At 35.6% G+C, this 21,166-nt stretch overlaps 1 protein-coding gene across 2 annotated transcripts in view; it reads right to left on the bottom strand.

Moving 5' to 3' along the window:
- Positions 1 to 21,166, bottom strand: part of LOC131696151 (uncharacterized) — a 134,989-nt gene that overhangs the window by 48,522 nt on the left and 65,301 nt on the right. The window contains exons 1-2 of one of the 2 annotated variants that reach the window (XM_058984690.1): positions 4,920 to 5,084; positions 3,209 to 3,311 (exon numbers count right to left, since the gene is read on the bottom strand). In XM_058984690.1, the coding sequence (XP_058840673.1) occupies positions 3,209 to 3,311; positions 4,920 to 4,969 (153 nt within the window). In that variant the 5' untranslated portion in view covers positions 4,970 to 5,084. Of the gene's footprint in view, positions 1 to 3,208; positions 3,312 to 4,919; positions 5,085 to 21,166 lie in introns of those variants that run through there. The other variant, XM_058984691.1, reaches the window with a different exon arrangement.

Raw genomic sequence — 21,166 nt, 5'->3', positions numbered from 1 at the left:
AAAAAGAATCTACTCGAAAAAGAATCACCTGAGTCTGCGGCATGTAACATGCCGCAGACTCAGGTGATTCGCATTTAATTCCAAAAGATCCTGACTCCTGCGTTGCAGAAGACAAAGAGTTAAGTAGCCTGGAAACTCTAAGCTTGTTCATTGACCCTACTCCACGCTTTTCTAAACTTTCTTACTTCAAATCCTTGCTCTTCTCTGAGTACTATGGCTCTTAATATTTGAAAAATTCTCCACTTTTCAGTCCCTTGCTAATTATATGTCGTTACTGTATATGTTACTTCATATCAGCAAAGTGAGTAATACATTCACGGTTAATTTTTTTACACGATTTTTTACTCGGTTTTCAGTTCTTTTGCCTGTTCTATTGTTTTTTACACGATTGTTGAAATATCACGATTAAACAGGTTTCTTATTACGGAACGCATATTGTGTAAAAAATTAAGTGATGAAATTGACTGCCAATAGAAACGGCATTGTGTTGAAATGACGCGAAAACACAAACGGACTTCTAGGCTATAGCGATCTCATCAAATTCAAATATTTTGTAGTCGAATATGCTTGAGTTTGAGGTGTTTGTATTAAGTTTACAGGGCACTGACATACAACAGAAGTACAGATTGTGTTCAATTTTGAAACTTTTCATTTGAATAACATAATTTACTCTGGTTTAAAGGGTGTCCCACATCAAACTGTAAATAAAAATTGGGTATTTTTTTCTTGAAAACTTGGGTAGAAGTAGTTTAGAGTGTATTGTTTACATTGTATTTTAATCGCTGTCAATTTTTCGAAAATTCGAAAAACGGCGTCAGCCGAAAAGCAACGTCGAGAATTCATTTTGCGCAAACATCTGGAAATTCCTCAATTCTCTTATCAGGACATCGGAAAACAACTCGGAATCGTGCAGTCGACGGTGAGTCGTGTGATTAAACGTTACTACCAAACTCTGTATCAGTGATCAAGATCACAGGCGTGTAATGAAAGCGTTTAAGCGGTATCCCAATGCTTCTGTCAGGGATGTGGCCAAAAAGTTGAATCTGTCCAAGTCTTTCGTTCAGAGAGTCAAGGACCGGGAAGGAATGCATACGTACAAAATGCGAAGGCTCCAAATCGTGACGAATACGGTAGGAAAGTCAAGGGCCCAGAAACTGTACACACAGATGCTGACTATACCTCATTGTGTCATCAAGGATGATGAGACATACATTAAGGCCGACTTCTGGCAGCTTCCGATGCTACTGTTCTTCACCACCCAGCACAAGTTTGATGTTCTGGAGGAAGTAAGGAAGCAGAAACTTCCAAAGTTTGCAAAAAATACTTGATTTAGCTTCGTCCCCCTATTCAAATTTTGTTCTGGAGTGGTACGAAACCAATGAGGTCACTTTCGTACCGAAGGACATGAAACGATCCCCTCATCGCACCGGAACTAAGGATCATTGAAAAATACTGGGCAATTATGAAGTAGGCACCACGGAAGCAGCCAAAGAAGGTCAAATCTGAGGTGGACATGAAGAAAAAGTGAGTTTCCGTACAGACGAAGCCGCAGCCAGATGTTGTTCAGAACCCAATGAGTGAAGTTAAGCATAAGGTACTAGCGCACGGTTATGGTATTGGAGCTGAATGAAATAAATGAGCCAAAAGCTTACTAATAACTTTACGTAACTTTTTTCAGCGTTTTTTTCCGTGATTCAATTTGATGTGGGACACCATTTATTTCTAGCATTAGAGGAACATATGGCGACACTTGACCAGGTTTTCAGCTAAAGCTGCATAAATCTCTAAAAAAGTTTTCAATCCTTCCAAAGTCATTGAGATATAATGAGCAAAGGTATTGTGCGTGTTCATGATTTTTTGAAGAATTTTTAATTTATTTTTTTGAAGGTCATACAAGTAGACTTGACCAAAAGAATTTTGAAAAATCGAGATCCTTAGGTAACTGTAAAAAATATAAAAGGGTCACATTTCATAAATTACGACTGTTTTTAATGCATTTCCTTTTAAGGATTAACTGTACTGCTTACATTGCTGTTCACACGTCCCGAAATGAACCATATTACTGCTAGCTTTGTTTACTAGTACTAAAAGATATACTGACGATTGATGTGGGATTTTTTTGTAATTAACATTAACAGTAGGTACCACAACATAGTAAATATCAGAAAATTTAAATCTTTCTTCAGCTTATTGCCACTTGGTCAAGTCTCACCAATATTAGTTATTGCGTTCAATGTCGTGCAAATTTCAGTAATAACTATTTTAATGTTTCGATTTAGTCGAGTAGATATGTCCATACAAAGTTTGATAAAAGATTACATCATTTAAAGCAAATTTATTAATTCCAAACGTTTCAAATTACCTTAAGGGACCGAAACAAGTATAAAAATATTTTAGAAATTTTTTTAAGAACCTAGTAAAACACGTCATAGTCAATAATAGAATTCTGTGCTTGGTCAAATCTCCCCATATTCCCCTATATGCGAGTTTCGTTTAATATGACAATCACTAACTAGGAGTAACTCATTTTATGAGGCAAAATCTCTGCTCCAGCTATGGAAAAGCATAACCGTTATATGAATTCAAACCTGAAAATGGTTGCCGAGAAAGCTGTCGGAAACAGAACGGTTAAACAAAAATTTCAATTTGTCTCATTCACTGTACCATAGAATTATCCTCATTTAACCATCATTTCTACTGTTTTACCCATGACAAGAAATAATTCTGCCCTGGTTCAAGTAAGTGTCCCATAAACTCGGTAGAACGAATGACATTTTAAGGCAGGAAGAAAATTACCAAGGATTACGCTACAGGCCGTCGTTTACCATAATCTCTGCAGATTGCTGAAATAAGGTAACTTGATACATTTTTCATACAATTAAATTGGCCGGTCAACATCAATGGCGCTGACATGTGTCCGCTGGTTTCTGATAAGGGTAACATTCCCGACGATGGAACGCTGCCTCCTAGAACACTGACCCCCCCCCCCCTCCCCCATTGAAGCTTGATCACATAAATTTCAATTTGATCCCATAATTGATTACTCTTGATACCAATGCAAACCATATAAAATATTCTGGTACATATCGAAATGTTCTCTAATTGCAAAAAATGCACTTAAAGTTACCGGATGCAACAGTTGAAAATCCAGTATGAGTCACATGTTTGTATGTTAAACGCAGTTTCTAAAAACGAAAAAGTCACTCACCTGTAAAATCCGCAGATCAGTGTACGGCTCAGCTGATATCTGTTGACTGAGGTACAGCAAAGTTGCTACCAGTGACCACAGCCACAAAGTAGCCTTCATGTTTCTGCAAAGAAGATAAATTGGATAGATGAAAGTAGAGAATGAAAAGCAGGGGGAAATGGTGATTTACAAATTAGATAATTACAGCGACCTTTCCTGATGACATACGCTAATTAAATTGGAAGTCAGCTGCGTGACCACGAGCGGTTTGGTCTATGATTTTAACGGATTAGTTAAGCTCAGACTGTTCCTTACGATAAGTTTATTTCATCACAAAGTTCAACAAAAAGTGACTAACAGAATTATGAATCCAGTTGAAATATAGAATGAAAACAAAACTGAAATTAACAGAATTCATTTAATATGGTGAACATTTCAACATTTCCAACAGTCTGGGGAAATCTAAAAGTCTTTCCTGGATACGTAAACTTTCTCATTAACGCTCAATTTCACGTGTCAGATATGTGGGTCGACGTGCGATAGTCGCATGGTTGTGATAATTTCCACCATGCTGATTGGCGCAATCCGGCAAGGGAGTAACAGACAGATTTGATTATATCTGACTCTAACAAGCGCACCATTCCGGTTGCCTGTTGCCAACGAGTACGACCATCAACAGGTGGCTCTACAGCGAAACTTGGATATTTATGTTTACGGCATCAAACAGTATGCTAACAAGCGGTAATTGAAACCTTCGACTATTACTATTATACGACAGTTCCGTTTCCATTAGACTATGAGATGTGTCGTGTTTGTCGTTTGATATAGGAGAAAGGGTATTTTGTGATAATTTTGCAAAAGGTAATTTATTGTTCGGAAAATCGTATACGAAGTTATCTGGTATTTGCGCGGAATTTTGAATATCAACTGAAGAAAGAGTACGTTCAGATATCATGGTTCCACAAATGAGAACATACTAAGGAAACGTGTTATGTCTACTACAACTCGCTAATTTTCGAGAAATAATCAAATTTGGATTTGTTATTAATTGGCTTACTGTTACAGTAGTAATAGACAAAACGTAAGATTTCTTTCACGACAGAAAAGTATACAGATGTCCTATTAGCTTTTCAAAATTTGTATGTCAAAATATGACAAATTTAAAATGCGGATTAGCAGACAGTTCCAAAACAAAGAACTATGTCTGAAAGTATTTTGTAGTGAAATATTAAAAAATCTGTCATCATATCATAGTATTTGTCTGAGTTTCCAAAACTACCTAAATGACATATGATTACCTGTTTTACCTATCGCCGTTTAGCCGAAAGGTCGTTTGGCCGGATGAATACAAATCCAATACAATTTTTTCAGTTTTATATTTTTCGCTATTTTTGCACGCCGCTCTGAAAATCTAGCGAAATCGTCTTGAGGCACCTAGTACAGCGAGCCATTTGAATAACTTCCGGAGGGATTATTGTCGAACGAGGATATTGTCAATGTTCATCAGTTCTTTAAACAGTTTTTAAAATGCTATTTGAAAGATTCTCAAAACACCTACGCGGCATCCCGTTTCGAAAGATTAGTTCTATGAGTGTCTCGATAAGTTCGAAGATGTAGGCTTAATAATTAGGAATGAAAATGAGCAGGTATGAATAATAGAACTCTTTCGACCAGTAAATGGACAGGAATCCACGGTAATAATGCACATTCAAGTATCAACATATAGACGTACCGCACTGTTCGTTCCACAGAAACTACTCCAACCACATACTGCGTAAACATGAGGTTCTAACTAAGTCGCACGTTAAAACTGTTCCGTTATTTAAAACACCATAATTCTATGCATACAACCTTTGAACAATATATTTAGTAACGCACTGCACACTGAACCACCACCAAACCAAAACAGTTACTGAGCAAAGATCTCAGCTGACGAGCTTGTTTAATAGCGCAACTTTGATGCGGAATGAAAAATATTTACAAATCCAATTACCACCAGTGGAGAAGTAAATCTTTAACTTACACTTAAAGTAATTTGTTTGACAAGAGCTTCATAGAAACAGGCGTGTGGCGGTGTATAGATAAGAAGCCTAGTTAGGATAGTGACTCTTGGCAATATAATTATCTTCAAAGGTATCAGCGGTCATAATTTTCAGAAAATATGATTCATTAAATCATTATGGTACTCATGTTGTGATTCCTGAAACATCACATTTTTACCATTCAGCACCTACATATATGATGCAATCGAAAAATTAGCGTGAATCACCAAATTCAGGTGATGTCATTCCAATAAATATAACTGTTAATCAGTTTATTGTTCCCAGCGTCAGCTAGTGTGTATATTGACTACATAAATTGTTGTTTATTTCATGTTGTGTTTTGAGTCTGTTTACATGTTGTACATAGTAGGGATTGTATTATAATATTTGCAGCTTGGTTAGTATTTGTGACCTGTTTCTTGTTTTGCCTTTTCAATATGCTAGGTATTCAGTTATTAAAGAACATCCTACCTATCTAATACAAACTTTAAAACTTTTAAACAAATAAACACATTCAGGTTTTCAATTCTTTCTATTTCTGAGGTGAGTTCTATTGGAACACTTTTATTTGTTATTACGAGTGTTTCGTGAAAACTACGAAACAACTTTCGTTGGCCTATTACGAATCAGTTTCATTAAGCAAACGAATTGTTCGATGAAATATATGAGAAACTTTATAATATTTACGAGCACCATTCGTCAAACCGTCAACATCAAAAGAGCTTCAATAGAGGTAGAATATGGTGCCGTTGTTTTGAACTTGAAGGAGGAACATATCATCAAATTAAATTTTCGGAATGGGTTGCAAGATTAATGCCATAAAACAATTTTCGATGCCATCTTACAATCTTAAATGCCGTCATCTGGTAAAGAAAAAATGTCTATGACCCGATAATATGGGTATTTTTAAACTAACTGAGTAGATTCCAGAATCCGCATGTCAATATATGAAACAATTTCAAAATTTCAAATAATGACTTTCATTGCTATCCACTCGACTAACCCGTTCCAAAAATACCCATATTGTAAGTTTTAGCGAAGACTGCATATCAAGAAAACTGACAACTTTGTCCAGAATCGGGAGACAGTAAAAGCAACGCCACTTGTGGGTAAAGGTGGTACCACTCATAGTGATGCACACAAACATATACACTTTCGCATTAAGCTTCCTACCTGCCTCCAATAGAGGCGCTGTAACCTCTGTCGCTTCTTGTTTGATTGGGGGAAGGAAAGAAATATCAGTCTTCTTACCATATAGTTCCAAAATGACATTGATCATCGATTTCCGTCATCTACTTGCCATGCCTGTCCAAAAATAACCAAATTGTTAGTTAGGTTTAGCTCAATAGTAAGTTCAGAAGAGTTATAGTAAATAATATGAGTCATGTTTTGGTTAGAACATCTTAGTTCCACAATTTTACCGCATTGAGGGCACCAATACTAACTTTTCAACGGAGAGAGATAGAAATTAGGTGTCTTCCACAAAGTTGAAGAACAGTAATTTTGCAATAATTCTTCTGAACATCTCGATATTCTATCTCTCTTCTATGAAAAGTTTGTGTTGGCTCCCTCTACCCGGTCACAGCTGTAACTAAAATTTTCTGACCGAAACATAACTCGTATTATGTACTAAAATTCTTCTGAACATACGATTGAGCTAAATCTAACCATTACTTCACAAAAGTGCATAGTTCGTTGGAATCGAGTACTGATACACAACCATGCTCTGCTAGGCCCTATGCAAAACTAACTCAGACATCACTTCGTTAAAAGTTTAATAACTTCTTTAAACAAAGCCGGGTTGACTAGCAGTCTTCAACAAAGTTGTAGACAGTTAAATGATCTTTCTTATTTTCACTTACAGTGATAATACGATGTATACAGTGCCAACTAGCTGCGAAAATGCGAGGTAGTGGGTTTTTTTCCATGTAAATTTTCGAAAAATCCCATACAAACTTCAGACACGTTGGTCCGGTAGCTGGACTTGTCCGATTTCCTTCAAATTTTGTGCAAGTACTCCTGGTGGGATTAGGAATCGACTAAGGTGTGGGCCGAGTGGGTTTTCAAAAATTCATTATTTTTCTAGGCAGTCTATTGCACACCTGCAATAGCGATCATCCACGTACACCGACACCCACGTTCTCGGATTCATAAAAATGATCTGGTCATCAAGTAAATATGTTAACACTTACGAATATATAAAGGCGGTCCCAAATGCAATTTTACAAAAGAGCGAATCCACGCAAACTTGGATTTGTTACTTCCAGAAGCCCCTACCCTCGGTCTTAGCAACTCAGATCAGCGCCTTCAGTTAGACATGGACCTTGGCTGCTAGAGATTTGCCGGGAACTCTAGTAATATAAGGGAAATTCTCTTTCTTCTAGCATCTGAGCAGTGTATTCAAAATTAAACAACAGACGAGTGGTCTGCGCGAACAATCAAGAATTCACTTGATTATGCAAATGGTCACACGGCTATACAAACGCACTTATACTTGCTAAGTTTCATATAATCTAGCACATGTAAAATACACGCGCCCACGCGTTCAAATACAGTAATATACAATCACTCCAATCCTTCGCGATCATACACGCACATCTACGCCCGTGATCTTGCAAACATGAAAATGCCCTGGCAATTAAGTGAACGTTCTAACACATAAATTTAAAAGCGTGTCTCATACGCGAACATGTGGCGGAATTTTTCGTGAAAAATAGCAATTTTTATTTCAAATGTTAAAAAACCCTTAATTATCTCGAAAACTCACACGGGTTTGGTATTTTATACATAAAATGTGTATGCAAAACTTGAAATAAAAAGTAGTATTTAAATGGCAGTAAACACCGCATATCTTGTTTTCCCAGCAACGTTCTACAAAAAGCTTCGTCACCGAGTCGCTTGTCGATATTTTTACATAGAAAAATTACAGAATGTTATTGAATTGATACATTACATTGTACATAAGTTTTGATCAATTTGCTTCGCCCAAATTTCTAAAAAGAATTCACAAAAAGTTTTTATTGACACTGAAACAACATTCCTGAATATAACCACGAGAATTACTGGTCGGCCTTTGGACATTTATTCAATGATCTAGGAATTCTTCTGAACGAGTAAGATCAGTCTGTTATATTTTAATTCGTAAGTTCAATGATATTAAAATATCAATTTCATAAAAAAAAATTGAGAGTGGCTTGTGAATTTGAATTTTAAAATTGATAAATAAATAGTTTTTCTCACTTTTCTGACACAATTCTCGAATACATTGTGTGAAAGTACGGTAGTTTACTGCAGGGGCGGCGAAACACTTTACGCCCGAGTGGGTAGAAAGCATAGGGGAGGGGTCCATTAGTAAGGATTTTTTTCCCTTTTCGTAATGCACACGCTTACACGTTCGTTTATGCAAATGGAATTGTGGTACATCGATGTTTTCAAATGTGTGTAGTGAGAGATATATGCGTTGCTTATCTAAATTTTTTGAAATGGTTCAAAATTTCGAGCAGGTAATTACCCCCTCAGTTATTTTCGAGTGGGTAGTACTACCCATACTACCCACGCTTTTCGCCGGCCCTGGTTTACTGTAAAAAAGCAAATCAAAACCTTGGTACTACAAGACGGAAAGTCAGTTTTCTCTTTCGAAAAACTTAGCAGACGATTTCTATTGTACAGGACAATTGTAGGGTGTTATGATCCCATTTTTCACCAAGAATCATTTCTGGTTGGGGCTCTAATCCACCAGACTAGGGACTTTTCTTGAAGAAAAGTTTCATTTAAAAAGAAAATATCATGACATTGTGTTAGCGTAACACAACAGAACTGCTAATGATGACAAGATGCCAGATCAAGAAGTTGAACCGTTTCTCTGCATCTACACATTGCCTGCCAGATCAGAAGATTTAGAGCAAATTTCAACATTCTCTTCATTCGAACATTCAATGGATATCCAATTATTTTGATTTAGTGTCTTCTACACCTTATAGACGCGCAGTCCAAAACACCTTGCATTTTCTAGCACCGTCAGGGATTGTCATATTCGTTTAGCGCTTAAATACTTTAAATTCTTGAATATATGATAAAATGATGAAAACTAGAGTAAATTGTAACTTGCAAGTAACTAATAAAACCCGAACATATTTGTAGGATTTTTAGTTTCTAGTGTCATAGATTTGGAATTGTTAAATAAGGAGCGAGCTGTATGCTTCATCTTATCCCATCGAAACCAATTCGCTCCATGGCTGTTCAAACCTAAATAAGAATTTTGTCTAAACTTTCTTGTCGTTTCAATATTTCTCTATGGTGAATTCGGGCATTCATTAAGTCTCCTGGTGGCCGGGCGTCCAGAGACTTCCAATATCTTCCATCACGCGCGCTTGTCAGAATATCTGCGCAAAAGTACACACCTAGAAAATATAGTGTAAATTTACGTCTCCTGACCCTGACATATACGAACATCAAAAATGACTTAGTTTTACGTTTGATTCTAATTTTACATGACGTTTAATTTCGTAAATCATGTAATTTTACTCCACATACAGCGTTTGTTCTGAATGGTAGGAAGTGTAATTTTATGTCATTGCGCATGTATATGTTATATATATATATATGTATATGTTTCATGTAAAATTAAACGGAATACGGTAATGTTCCGTCATTTCGTAAATTACGGTTTGTTGAATTGTGTCATGTTTGCAATTACGTCAACGATAAAATTCAGATTTTTTTGGTGTGTATATACGGCTTCTAGTAAACGCAAGTATCGGATTAACATTCCTTCCCTTTCCTTCCGCGATCTACGTTCGGACCTGGCCGGCGTCGGTATTGATCAATAAACACTTTGGGATTACCAGGAGTTGCATATTGAAAGATGTTTCGCTACACCCAAGCATAATTATCCACTGATTCCCTGTGCAATTTCAGCTAGTCCAGTTCGATAACGGAGTGGCAGCCAGGGATGGTCGCACAAGCTCAAGCTCAAGCTGAAGCTCAGAATGAGGTCACAAATCGTGTTTTAATTTTTTGGTCGCTAGCTTAGTCTTGTCACTAACTTAGTATCGGATTCTTATGAGACGAAGTCGAACAGTAAATTCCATAACTCATTTATTGTAGGTTTTGTGCTCTTCACGCGCAAAGATGGTTTTCAACAATTTTCACCTCATTGGAGTTTTCTAATTTTAACCTCTAAATTTTTCTCCACTATGGAGAAATATAGCATAGTGTACATTATTTCAACACATTTCGAAAGTCTATCCGAATATATCAACCGCGGTAAATAACAACTTCCATGGCAAGTGTCCATTAGATATCAGAAACGTGGGTGTCAGGCACACACATGGTTCTTATATTTAAGTTTATAATATGAAATGCATTCCAGTTTTAAATTATTCAACACAAAACCCTTCACCGTTTTATGTTAGGAACCATATCTATGTTTGGGACGTTTTCCAATCTCGAATTTGATTTTACAGGTGTATGATTGATATACATCCTTATCAGAAAAATGACGGAGGTCTCCAAGTCACCCTTTATGGTTTCTTTGAAGTGTACGCCAGGAAATGACCGATTTCAAAAAGTTATGATTGATTTGTAAAGGAAAGCAAGCGAACAAAAATTCTATTCGTTTTTGTTCTGATTATTTTCTTGTCACGGTGTCCCGGCTTCCTTTGAAGTGACGGCAACCGTGATACGATCTGAATAATAGGACGACTGTTTGCGACTAACTTTGTCTCGGGAGATGTTCCAGTCTGATTAGAGGCGAAAAAACACGAGTTCCATTTGGTGCCCGGAGGAATAGATGCGAAGTTAAACAGCGCTTGATAGCTGAGTATCGTTTTTTTGTAGGGTGTTATTTTCCCGGGCAAACAACATAATTCCGTAAATTTTTCGCATGGTAAGCCTTTTGATAGTTAAAAACATTCCCACGCGAGAGAGGACGGACTGATAAAAATGCAGTCGCATGAATGAAAAAAACGAACGTTAAATTTACTATATTTGAATTATTTAATTAATAGATTAAACATAAATAGCAGAGGCAGTAGTTTCCCATGAATACAATCTCCCCAAAAAAGCGTGGGTGGCTTCGTGATAACGATTCTTTACACGTAAATTCCAGCGTATCAGCGTAACTGATAGCTCCCAAGCTGAGGGTAATAATTCAATCAAATCATTATCAGTCCAAAGTCGTTTCCTACACATTTACAAGCAGAAGATATTAATGGTAGCTAACAGTGATGATTAGTGTCAATGGTACGCCATAAAATGATTCAATTATGGGACATGATAAGCCGATCTGCCTATTTTTGTAAGCTTCCGCTAAAACATTTAGAATATTTAGATGAATGATAGCAGCAGCATGACTGGAAGCGAATATTTTTAGCTTGTAGTAATGGATTTCTGTGATAATTACGTTTATGAAGTGAGCAACGTTGACGAATAATTTTTGAAATTTAGGTAATTTGGTGTTCAATATTGTCACGGTAGCTGAAAAATTTGTTGTTGAACACTGTCATGTAATAAGTAACACATGTGGCAAGTTAAATCGATGAATCGAAAATCACAAACTGCCCCAGATACCAAGGGATACAAAAGTAACATAGTATACAAACATCGTGTACCACACTATACTACCATTGTATACTTGCAACATGTGGGAAAATCGTCGCGACATATCCATTTATCGCCAAGTGTCAATACCCTATAAATAGATGCATGTTACGGTCTTATCTTTTCATTTGCCTTGTTATGTACAGCTACAGCTTATGCGATTTTCATCTCTTTCTGTAAATACTATCCTGAACAGAAGTACTGTCCTACTGCAAGCCTCCAGTATGAGATGAAATCTCACCAGCCAGTATACCGCTATCGTAGTTTTATTAGGACTATCATCATCAGCACCATAGCCATCCCTTCTCGATACTCGTCTTATTGTTTGTTATTGTTATTAGTTTATGACGTGCGGATCTTCATCAGATGCTTTCGCTTGTGGGAAGCCGACATAATTCTTCAATGAGCTGGGATCCATCAGCCGCGGATTGCCGTATGAGTCGGTGAACTTTGGGGTCCGAGTGAAATATGCTAACATTCACATGCAATGAAACTGTTATGAGCGAACGACGTCCATTGAGAAAGAACCTGTCGATTAGATTCAATGTCATGAAGCTTTCCGGACGAGTCAATTCGTGCTGATTATAATCCATCTCTACCAAAGTAGACCGCACACTTACACTACGTAATGAATAAGGAGAAGATTCCAGCCGGCTCAGCCTATCAAATTATATTATCTTCTATTCCGATATAAATATTATTATGAACGCCATTTGATGCCAAATGTATGACCATCCAATATGCTGGCAGTTTGGCAGAGCATCCAAAAATAAATATGTACTTCGTTATGATACTTGTCGAATAGTAAACTTGTCTCGCAAAGCACACACTTACTACTTTCATATTACTCCACATAAATTATACGTTATCCAACTGTACAGTTGTAGATTCCCAACGTATAAAGTCAACAGGATGAAATGATATTTGTAATTATGAATTCAGGGTTCTGGAGTGATAAGCAGCCCACAGCAGTGCTTAACTTTAGGAATAAGTGAAAAGAGAATTGCTTTTCACTCATTTCCCTCTATCGGTATACAAAATGAATGAGGGAAGGTATCTTCCTGTTTATCACCGCCTAGTTATAGAGAATGCTTCCCGGCACAAAGGATAAAATGGGCGCAACTTCACCGTAAGGCATTGTGGCATCGGTAGCCAGTTCCGATTGCAGGATGTGGTGAACTGTATTGAATCCACTGTATAAAGTTAGAAACAATTTACAGTTTGAACTGTAGGTTTCCCATTTTAATTTTATTACTCGGAAAAAATGTTCACAAAATCGTGAATAAAGCGCCATGAATTCTGGAACAATCACGTATTTACGTTACGAAAACAGGACCATGAACAAAAATCATGGCTTTTATAATTACACTAGTGAACAAAATAAAAATCTGAACTTCAATATTCGAACACCGTTTCCAATGTAAAATTGCGTGCTGGATCCTAAAATGAGGTCCAAAAAATTTACTGTAGAACAGTTTTCGAGTTACAGTGAAAAAATGAATATTACTTTTAAAATTAAAAGTACGTTCAGAAAAATCCAAACATCTTCGGTTGTAGTGCAATATTATTATGTTGAATGCACTATCGATTGTTAGAACATTTTGTTTTAAAGCGTATACTGACGTCATTTACGAATCTGTTGAACTTTTTCTTAATTTTTCGTCATTTTTTGGTCAATAGTTTCAGGAAGATAAAGCAATCCTAAAAATTATATTTTTATGGGAAATTAAAGCCTGCTAATAACCAATGAAATTAAGCACTTGTTAGTTTGAATCCGATGAAAATTGCGAAAGTTATTCATTTTTTTTGCAAAATAGCGATTTTTGTTTTTCACTGGGTCAATATTTTGAACCGTCTCGATTTCAATTTTTTCTAGGGCTTTCTAGTAATATATGAGGGACTTTCTGTCAGAATTCTGTTAAACAAGTAAATGGAAAATTTTTGAAAAAAATTTAATGTGGGTAATATTCGAACTCGTTTATCCAAATGATTAAAAACTTCTGATAACAATAATTTCAGGCTCAATGAAATTATAAGTCATCGAATGATTGGTATGCAATACTGCGTGTAATATTTACAAGTGTGTTACATAAAGTAACACTCTTATGATACAAAATTCGTTGTAACTTAAACCCGCACACGTTATAAAATTCGCATTTTGAAACGCTAGCTGCTCAACTAAGTTTTGTACAATGTTAATACAAACTATACGAATCCGTAGAAATATGTGATACTACATACGTCAAGTATTATAAAATTAACAATTTGTAAAACTTTTAATTTGTGTTCCTTCCAGCAACTAACATTTCGTGTTTTGAGATTATGTAGGACATCGAACAAGACCTATTTTAGGTTTAAAATTTCAAAATCTGAACGTATGAATGATTGAAGAACGTAGAATATTTTGTAATTGAACTTAGATGTTTTACGCAATATATTGTAGTATGTTGAAGTTTTGTGAACCAGTACAGTAAAATCGGTACATCGTAGAAGCCAATGTGAATGCAATATAATTTTAAATTATAAACTTCTAGACGTTTTAATACCGTAAAATAAATTGTTAGTAGAACAAAACGTGATGAAATAGGTGGATAAGTCATCATTTGTGAAGCTAGTGCCCGAATTTAGCATGTTGCACCGCCATTAGCTTCAGATGTGTGCATCAAGGCATTGTAGAGCGTGCAGTTCACAACGTATTTTGTACATATACGATTCTGTATGACACATGTAAATATTATGCGTATTTCCTTATCCCAAATTTTTGTTGACATTACTGCACTGAGCCTGAAATTATTGTTATCAGAAGTCTTTAGTCATTTGGATAAACGAGTTCAAATATTACCCCACATTAAATTCTTTCAAAATTCTTCCATTGACTTGTTTAACAGAATTCTGACAGAGAGTCCTCATATATTATTAAACAAGGCCTAGAAAAAAATGCAATCGAGACGGTTCAATAAGTTGACCCAGAGAAACACAAAAATTGTCTTTTTGCATAAAAATTGAAAAACTTTCGCCATTTTCATCGGATTCAAACTAGCAAGTGCTTATTTTTATTGGTTAATAGCAGGCTTTAATTTCCCATAAAAATATAATTTTTAGGATTGCTTTATCTTGCCAAAAATATTGACCACACGCTAATTTTTCTTCAAAAAATGACGAAAAATTAAGAAAAAGTTCAATAGATTCGTACATGACGTCAGAACCAGTAGTCGCACTAAAACAAAATGATCGAAAGTTCATTCAATTACCTTTAATTCAACATAATAATATTTCGTATCGATGCACTACAACCGAAGATATTAAGATTTTACTAAACTTAATTATAATTTTACAGGTAAAATTCATTTTTTCACTGTAACTTGAAGACTGTTCTACTGTAAAATTTTTGGACCTGATTTTTGGATCCAGCGCACGATTATATAGTGAAAATCAATATTAATTCTTCAAAAGGGCTAATGATATTCTTGTAAGCAAACTTATTTCGCTCATTATTCCACAGGCAAGTTGAATTTCATGAAAAATACATATGAATCGACATGTTTACCCTTGGTAGAATCAATTTCAAATGTTTTTTGTGTCGATATTATAGCAAATTAAGATAAATCAGTAAAACAAAAGTTTGTTTACAAATCTGATAAGCCCTATTCAAATGTTGATATGGAAATGACCACTAGCTTATTTAGTTCAGAAATGCAGTAAACTAGTATTATGTTCAATTTCCCTTCAGTAACGACCGTATAACGCTTTCATTAATGGAAATAGGGGCCGTTCATAAACCACGTGAACTGAAAAGGGCGACGGGGGGTCTAGCAAAAGTCTACGTTTGTCTACGAGGTGGGAGGGGGGGAGGGGTCTTTGAAAAAGTCTACGTAGATTTTTATTTTTTATTATTCTCGTATTATAAATGGGATTTAAAGAGAGTTGTATTCAAAATATCGGTCTATTCAGCTAGGTGTATTTAGGCAGACTCTTCAAAGCTAGTACACTATTGAGGTAACTACTCGTTAAGGGTCCACTCAACCCAGAACCTACGATTTTTTTGGACAACCTCACACGTTGTTGTTTCTTGCGTATATTTTGATATAGTTTTGATCCAGGAATAACACAAAATGACAGTTATAAAGACGATCGCCCAAAATTCCTCTCGACGGATGATTTTGACTGTGAAATCATCTGAGACATCACTAGTTAGCAGACATGCATGGACCATTAAATGCATGAACCATGAAAAGTTAAAAAATGGTTAAAGTTAAGCATTGAAACCACCATTGTAACAACAAAATGCCCGATTTTTAACAATAAGTGGATTTTTTGCCTTTCTCAATAGAAAGGTATTGCAATTGCTCTGAAAACCGACTTTTTAACGGAGGCCCGGAGGGCCGAGTGACATATACCATTCGATTCAGTTCGTCGAGTTCGGCTAATGTCTGTGCGTGTGTATGTATGTGTGTATGTATGTATGTGTGTGTATGTGCGTCTGTGTGTGTGTATGTGACCAAAAATGTTACTCATTTTTCTCAGAGATGGCTGAACCGATTTTGACAAACTTAGTCTCAAATGAAAGGTGCAACGTTCCCATAGGCATATTGAATTTCTAATGGATCCGACCTCCGGTTCCGGAATTACAGGGTGATGAGTACGAACACGCAGAAAATATCGATTTTAAGAAATTCTGCAATGAATGTATAATGGTGAAAATTTTTCCAAAATATGACCACAACTGCTTCGATTTGTAGTATTAGGTCACTAACATCCATTCAAAGTCTCTTTGGCCACATTGGCCACCATCATCGGTTCTGGAAGCCCCGGCGGAAGTATCCAAATTCAGAATAACAGTCACATCGGTTTATCGGATATGGCTAGACCGATTCAACCAAACTTAGTCTCAAATGAAAGGTGTTGCGTCCCCGTAAATGGCTATTAAATTTCATCTCGATCCGACTTCCGGTTCTGGACTTACGGGTTGTGGCGTGCGATCACATAGCAAATTATGATTCAAACCGATACTCCGATGAAAGCAAAAAAGGTAAAAATTTCGCTAAAATGTCTCTCAAACTACTTGAATTTGCAGTTCTAGATCACCGACGGCCAACCAAACTTTCGTTGGCTACATTGACCACCATAGAATAAAATTTCGCAGAAATCGTATTCGTATTTTTGATGCCAAACATCTTTAAAATGCATGAAACGTCGATATTTTATGTTATCTCGATTTTTTTTTTATAAAAATCGACTTTTTGGGACTTAACCGATTTCGCTCCTTTTTTCAATTCAATATTACCGTGGCTGTTTTTTCTTTTGCAAAATTTTAGAACTCAAATAATGATTTCTTTTATTGTATATAGTTGTCAAGTCATGTATAATAAAATTGTTATGTATACATTTGAAAGCTTTTAATAAATATAAGCAACTAAAAAATATTCGTGTTCATGATTGAGAAAGGCACAATTGCACCGCTAGGTGGATTAAAACAGGTTTTTTATTTATTGATTTCGGTAGTTAATGCAGTAGTGCAGTTAAACTTCAACAATAATTTGTTTACTCGAGTTAATCAGTTTCTCTTGCAATCATTTACACTGATTTCAAAATCTTTAAACACCCGTTAAATTTTACGTCTTGACCCTACGCAACTTCGTGCAAACCGGTTCTACTATATTCATCTTCGAAAATATTCTGAGTTAAGCTTTGATACATTGCGATAATACTCTCAGGTGATATGGCTATTAATTACATAAGAAAAATAAATATTTTTGGGAAGATTTGAATAGCTTCGTTCCCTTAATCAAATAAGGCAATTTTAGATTATCTTGTTATCTTAGAAATATTGAAATTTGTTCACAAAAAGTGAAATTTGTGTACATGTTTGATTTACTATTTTAGTATAGATGATAGTACACATCGATAGTATTATTTTGTAATTGTTTCTTATAATTTAACAGTTTTGAATGCACCAGTAAGGCTCAAAAAGTATTTAGCAATTCTGCATTGCTTGTGTAGGTCGCACTTCGGCCAAAATTTGAACTGGTTATAGCAACATATCATTTTACATATAGTTGAGTGACTAACCTTGAAAAGAAGTATTCCGCTACACAAACGTTTGGAAGCACCTTGAATTGGTATTAATTGATTTGATCAGTCATAGACAAAAAACCAAACTTTTCTTTAATATTTAAAAAGCTTGAAATAAATCTGAACGCTAATTTTTATTTGAACATTATAATGTGTTTCTTGCTAATTTCACATTTCGCGCGAATAAAAAAAATTAAAAGTCTACGTAGACTTTTGGCGTAGGGGGGGGGGCGGTTGGTAAAAGTCTGCTAATGTTTACTAGGGGGGGAGGGGGTTAAAAATTCTCAAATTTCGGCCTACGTGGTTTATGAACGGTCCCATATTTGTTTTTGTCACCGTTTCCGCCACGTTATTTCCAATTTGATTCTCAATACGCGAACTAGTTCACAGCTTTATGAACATAATTCAAAAAAACCAAAGGTTGACTCATGATTTTGTTCATAGGTATAGGTACAATAGTTCACAAAATCAAAATTTCTGATTACTTTTACGTGAACTTGGTGAACTAATTTATTAAGAATCATGGTTCATGATTCTTAATAAATTAGTTACGATGCAATATCCGTGCTCGTGAAATAGTTCGCGAAATCATGAATTATTATTCATGTATTCGTGAACTGGTTCATGATACCTAATATAATAGTCACAACGTATCATTCGTTTTCGTGAAAAAGTTTACGAGACCATAAAATATTCACGTTTTCGTGAACTGGTTCATGATTCCTAGTACATGATTTACAATCTATCTAGTATCTATTTGCGTGCTTGTAATATTTAGAAAATATCCCTAATCATTTACAATTTCATGCAAAAAGGGTAATAAAATTTTTACGTCATCTCTTTCACAAAATTTGGAGTATTATTCGTGGAATCATTTTTATTCCATTCACTTTTTCATGAAATACCCAGCTGCTAGCGACCAGTAATAGGTACGAGCAGTAGACATAAAAAAAATATTAGGACCTCGAACATCGTTATTCATTTGATAAAATTCATTGTGATGTCCGGACAGAAAACGAAAACTGCACTGAGAACCCCAAATAGTGCGCGTTATATAGTTCACAGAACAAGATATCGCGAATGAGTCTTATTTTAATGATCCAGTTCATATTGTCACGTTATTCTGAGTAAAAAAAACCATTTGCAACCAAAAAATAGTAGATCACGATATGGCGAAGAGAATTTACGAATACCATGATAAAACTGCTGATATCATGAATATTAGTTACACCACTCTTTGAAAGTAATCTCTAAAATAAAATATCATGGCAGTATGAACAGACATTACGAAAATCGTGATTAAGATCCTGAAATTATGAACACAAGTCATACAACTAGTGACAACAATATTTAAAATCGTGACAATGATCCTGAAATCATGAACATGAGTCACTCTACTCATGACTAAAATATCACGATAACGAGAATAGAAATCACGAACATCGCGACTAAGATCATGAAATCAAGAACTTTAATCCCGCTAGCGTCTCGAGAATTCACAAGAATCCCGAACAAGCTCTTGAAATCATGAATAACGTTTGACTGTCAACTAAAAACTAAACATGTCCAGAGAACAACAGCAGTAACCCAACCAAACAATCTAATGTAACGACATGTAAATATTCGGGGCGAACTGATTTTTCGAAAACACAAATAGTTTCATGAATACGAGGTTTATTATTCATAATTTCAGGAACTTGGTCACGGTTTACGTAAATCGTTCAGTTCACGAAATCGTGAATTTATTTACGGATTTTTTTCGTGTGCAATAAAGCAAGTTAGTTTTTTTTTGTGTAATATGGTGGCTAGCAATTTTCTCAAATGCAAGCAATATTTCGAATGGTGGTAATAAAGAACCAAGGTTCTAATGTATCACCATCAAAGAGTGAAGCTGTGTGATAACAACAGTTTCTAGCTCATAATCGGCGAACTTGCAAGTACACATTACAAAGAATCATGTAGGGGAACTGTGCCCAAGACGGACACTAACATGATAGAAGAAAAAAATAACCCCCATCGGCCCACCCCTGAGTCGGCTCTTAGTCCCACCAGGAGTGTTTTCTCCGTGTTTGAGCCAAATCGAATTGTATGAAATTTTTCGTCATTTACGTTGAGAATTTAACCAAGATGAGCTGGGTACAAAATGCTTACAACAATGCCCTGTGGTGTTCCTCAAATATAATAATGCATGTCATTGAAATTTCTTTTAAATTATTAAAGCATTATGAATCATAATCCATAAAAATTGTACTTTTCATAATTGTGAACTGAGTTCAAGTTGTACAAATACAGCATTACCATGGTCCAAATTATTACATTTAAATTCGACTGGTAGCTGAATTTTGAGGAGTATTTACAGAATAAACTTTATAAACCGGTTACAATACAAGATAGCTAGTTGACGTATGGAGAAGAATTATTACAAAAAGCCCATTCTACAACCTTTATAAGACACCTAATAAGTGCTGGCGGCCTCTATGCGGTGAAATGTGGAAGTAACTGTTTTTAGCTAAAATATGGCTCATCTCATATATGGCCATTCTCCTGAACATACCATTTGAAAAAACTAAACTATTTTTTCGCAAAACAAATAAGTTCGTTAAGGTTGAACAGAGAATGGGCAAAAATCGAAAACGAAAAAAGCAGTTTCTTTCACACCGTGTGTTAGATCTTCATAAAAATCAACCAACAGTACTGTAACAACATTCTACATAAGCTGATTGATTTTAATGAAGATCTAACACACGGTGTGGAAAAAGACTGCTGTTTTTGTTTTCGTATTTTGTCTATTCTCTTTTCAACTTTAATATCGACTTTGACTTGACATCATGTTCATCAAGCGCTGTTAGGCCCCGTATAAAACTAACTCTGAAATCACTACGTTAAAAGTTTAATAACTTTTCCTGTTCCAGACGGATCGCTTTGTAGTCTTCGACAAAGTTGTAGACAATAGAATTATCTTCGTAATTTTCACTTTCGGTGATCATCTGGTGTATACAGTATACTAATAAAATTTCAAACAGAAATACTTATACTAAAAAAAAATTCAAACAGAAATATGTTCAAAATGATTATGAAAAAGAGGCACAAAATCGTCATTTCAAAAGTGGTATGGGAAAGATTGACACCACAGTGGGACACGGTTTTATGGAAAAAATTAACTTTCGCTCCGATCCATTTGGGTCCTAGAATAACTGTACAAATTCTAAGCTCAATCGGTGAAACTATATTTTTGCGGCCACTGTTTAAAGTTTACATGGGATTT

This window comes from Topomyia yanbarensis, unplaced genomic scaffold, assembly GCF_030247195.1.
Source record: "Topomyia yanbarensis strain Yona2022 unplaced genomic scaffold, ASM3024719v1 HiC_scaffold_8, whole genome shotgun sequence".
Classification (NCBI taxonomy): domain Eukaryota; kingdom Metazoa; phylum Arthropoda; class Insecta; order Diptera; family Culicidae; genus Topomyia; species Topomyia yanbarensis.
This window is presented reverse-complemented; position numbering and strand designations above follow the sequence as displayed.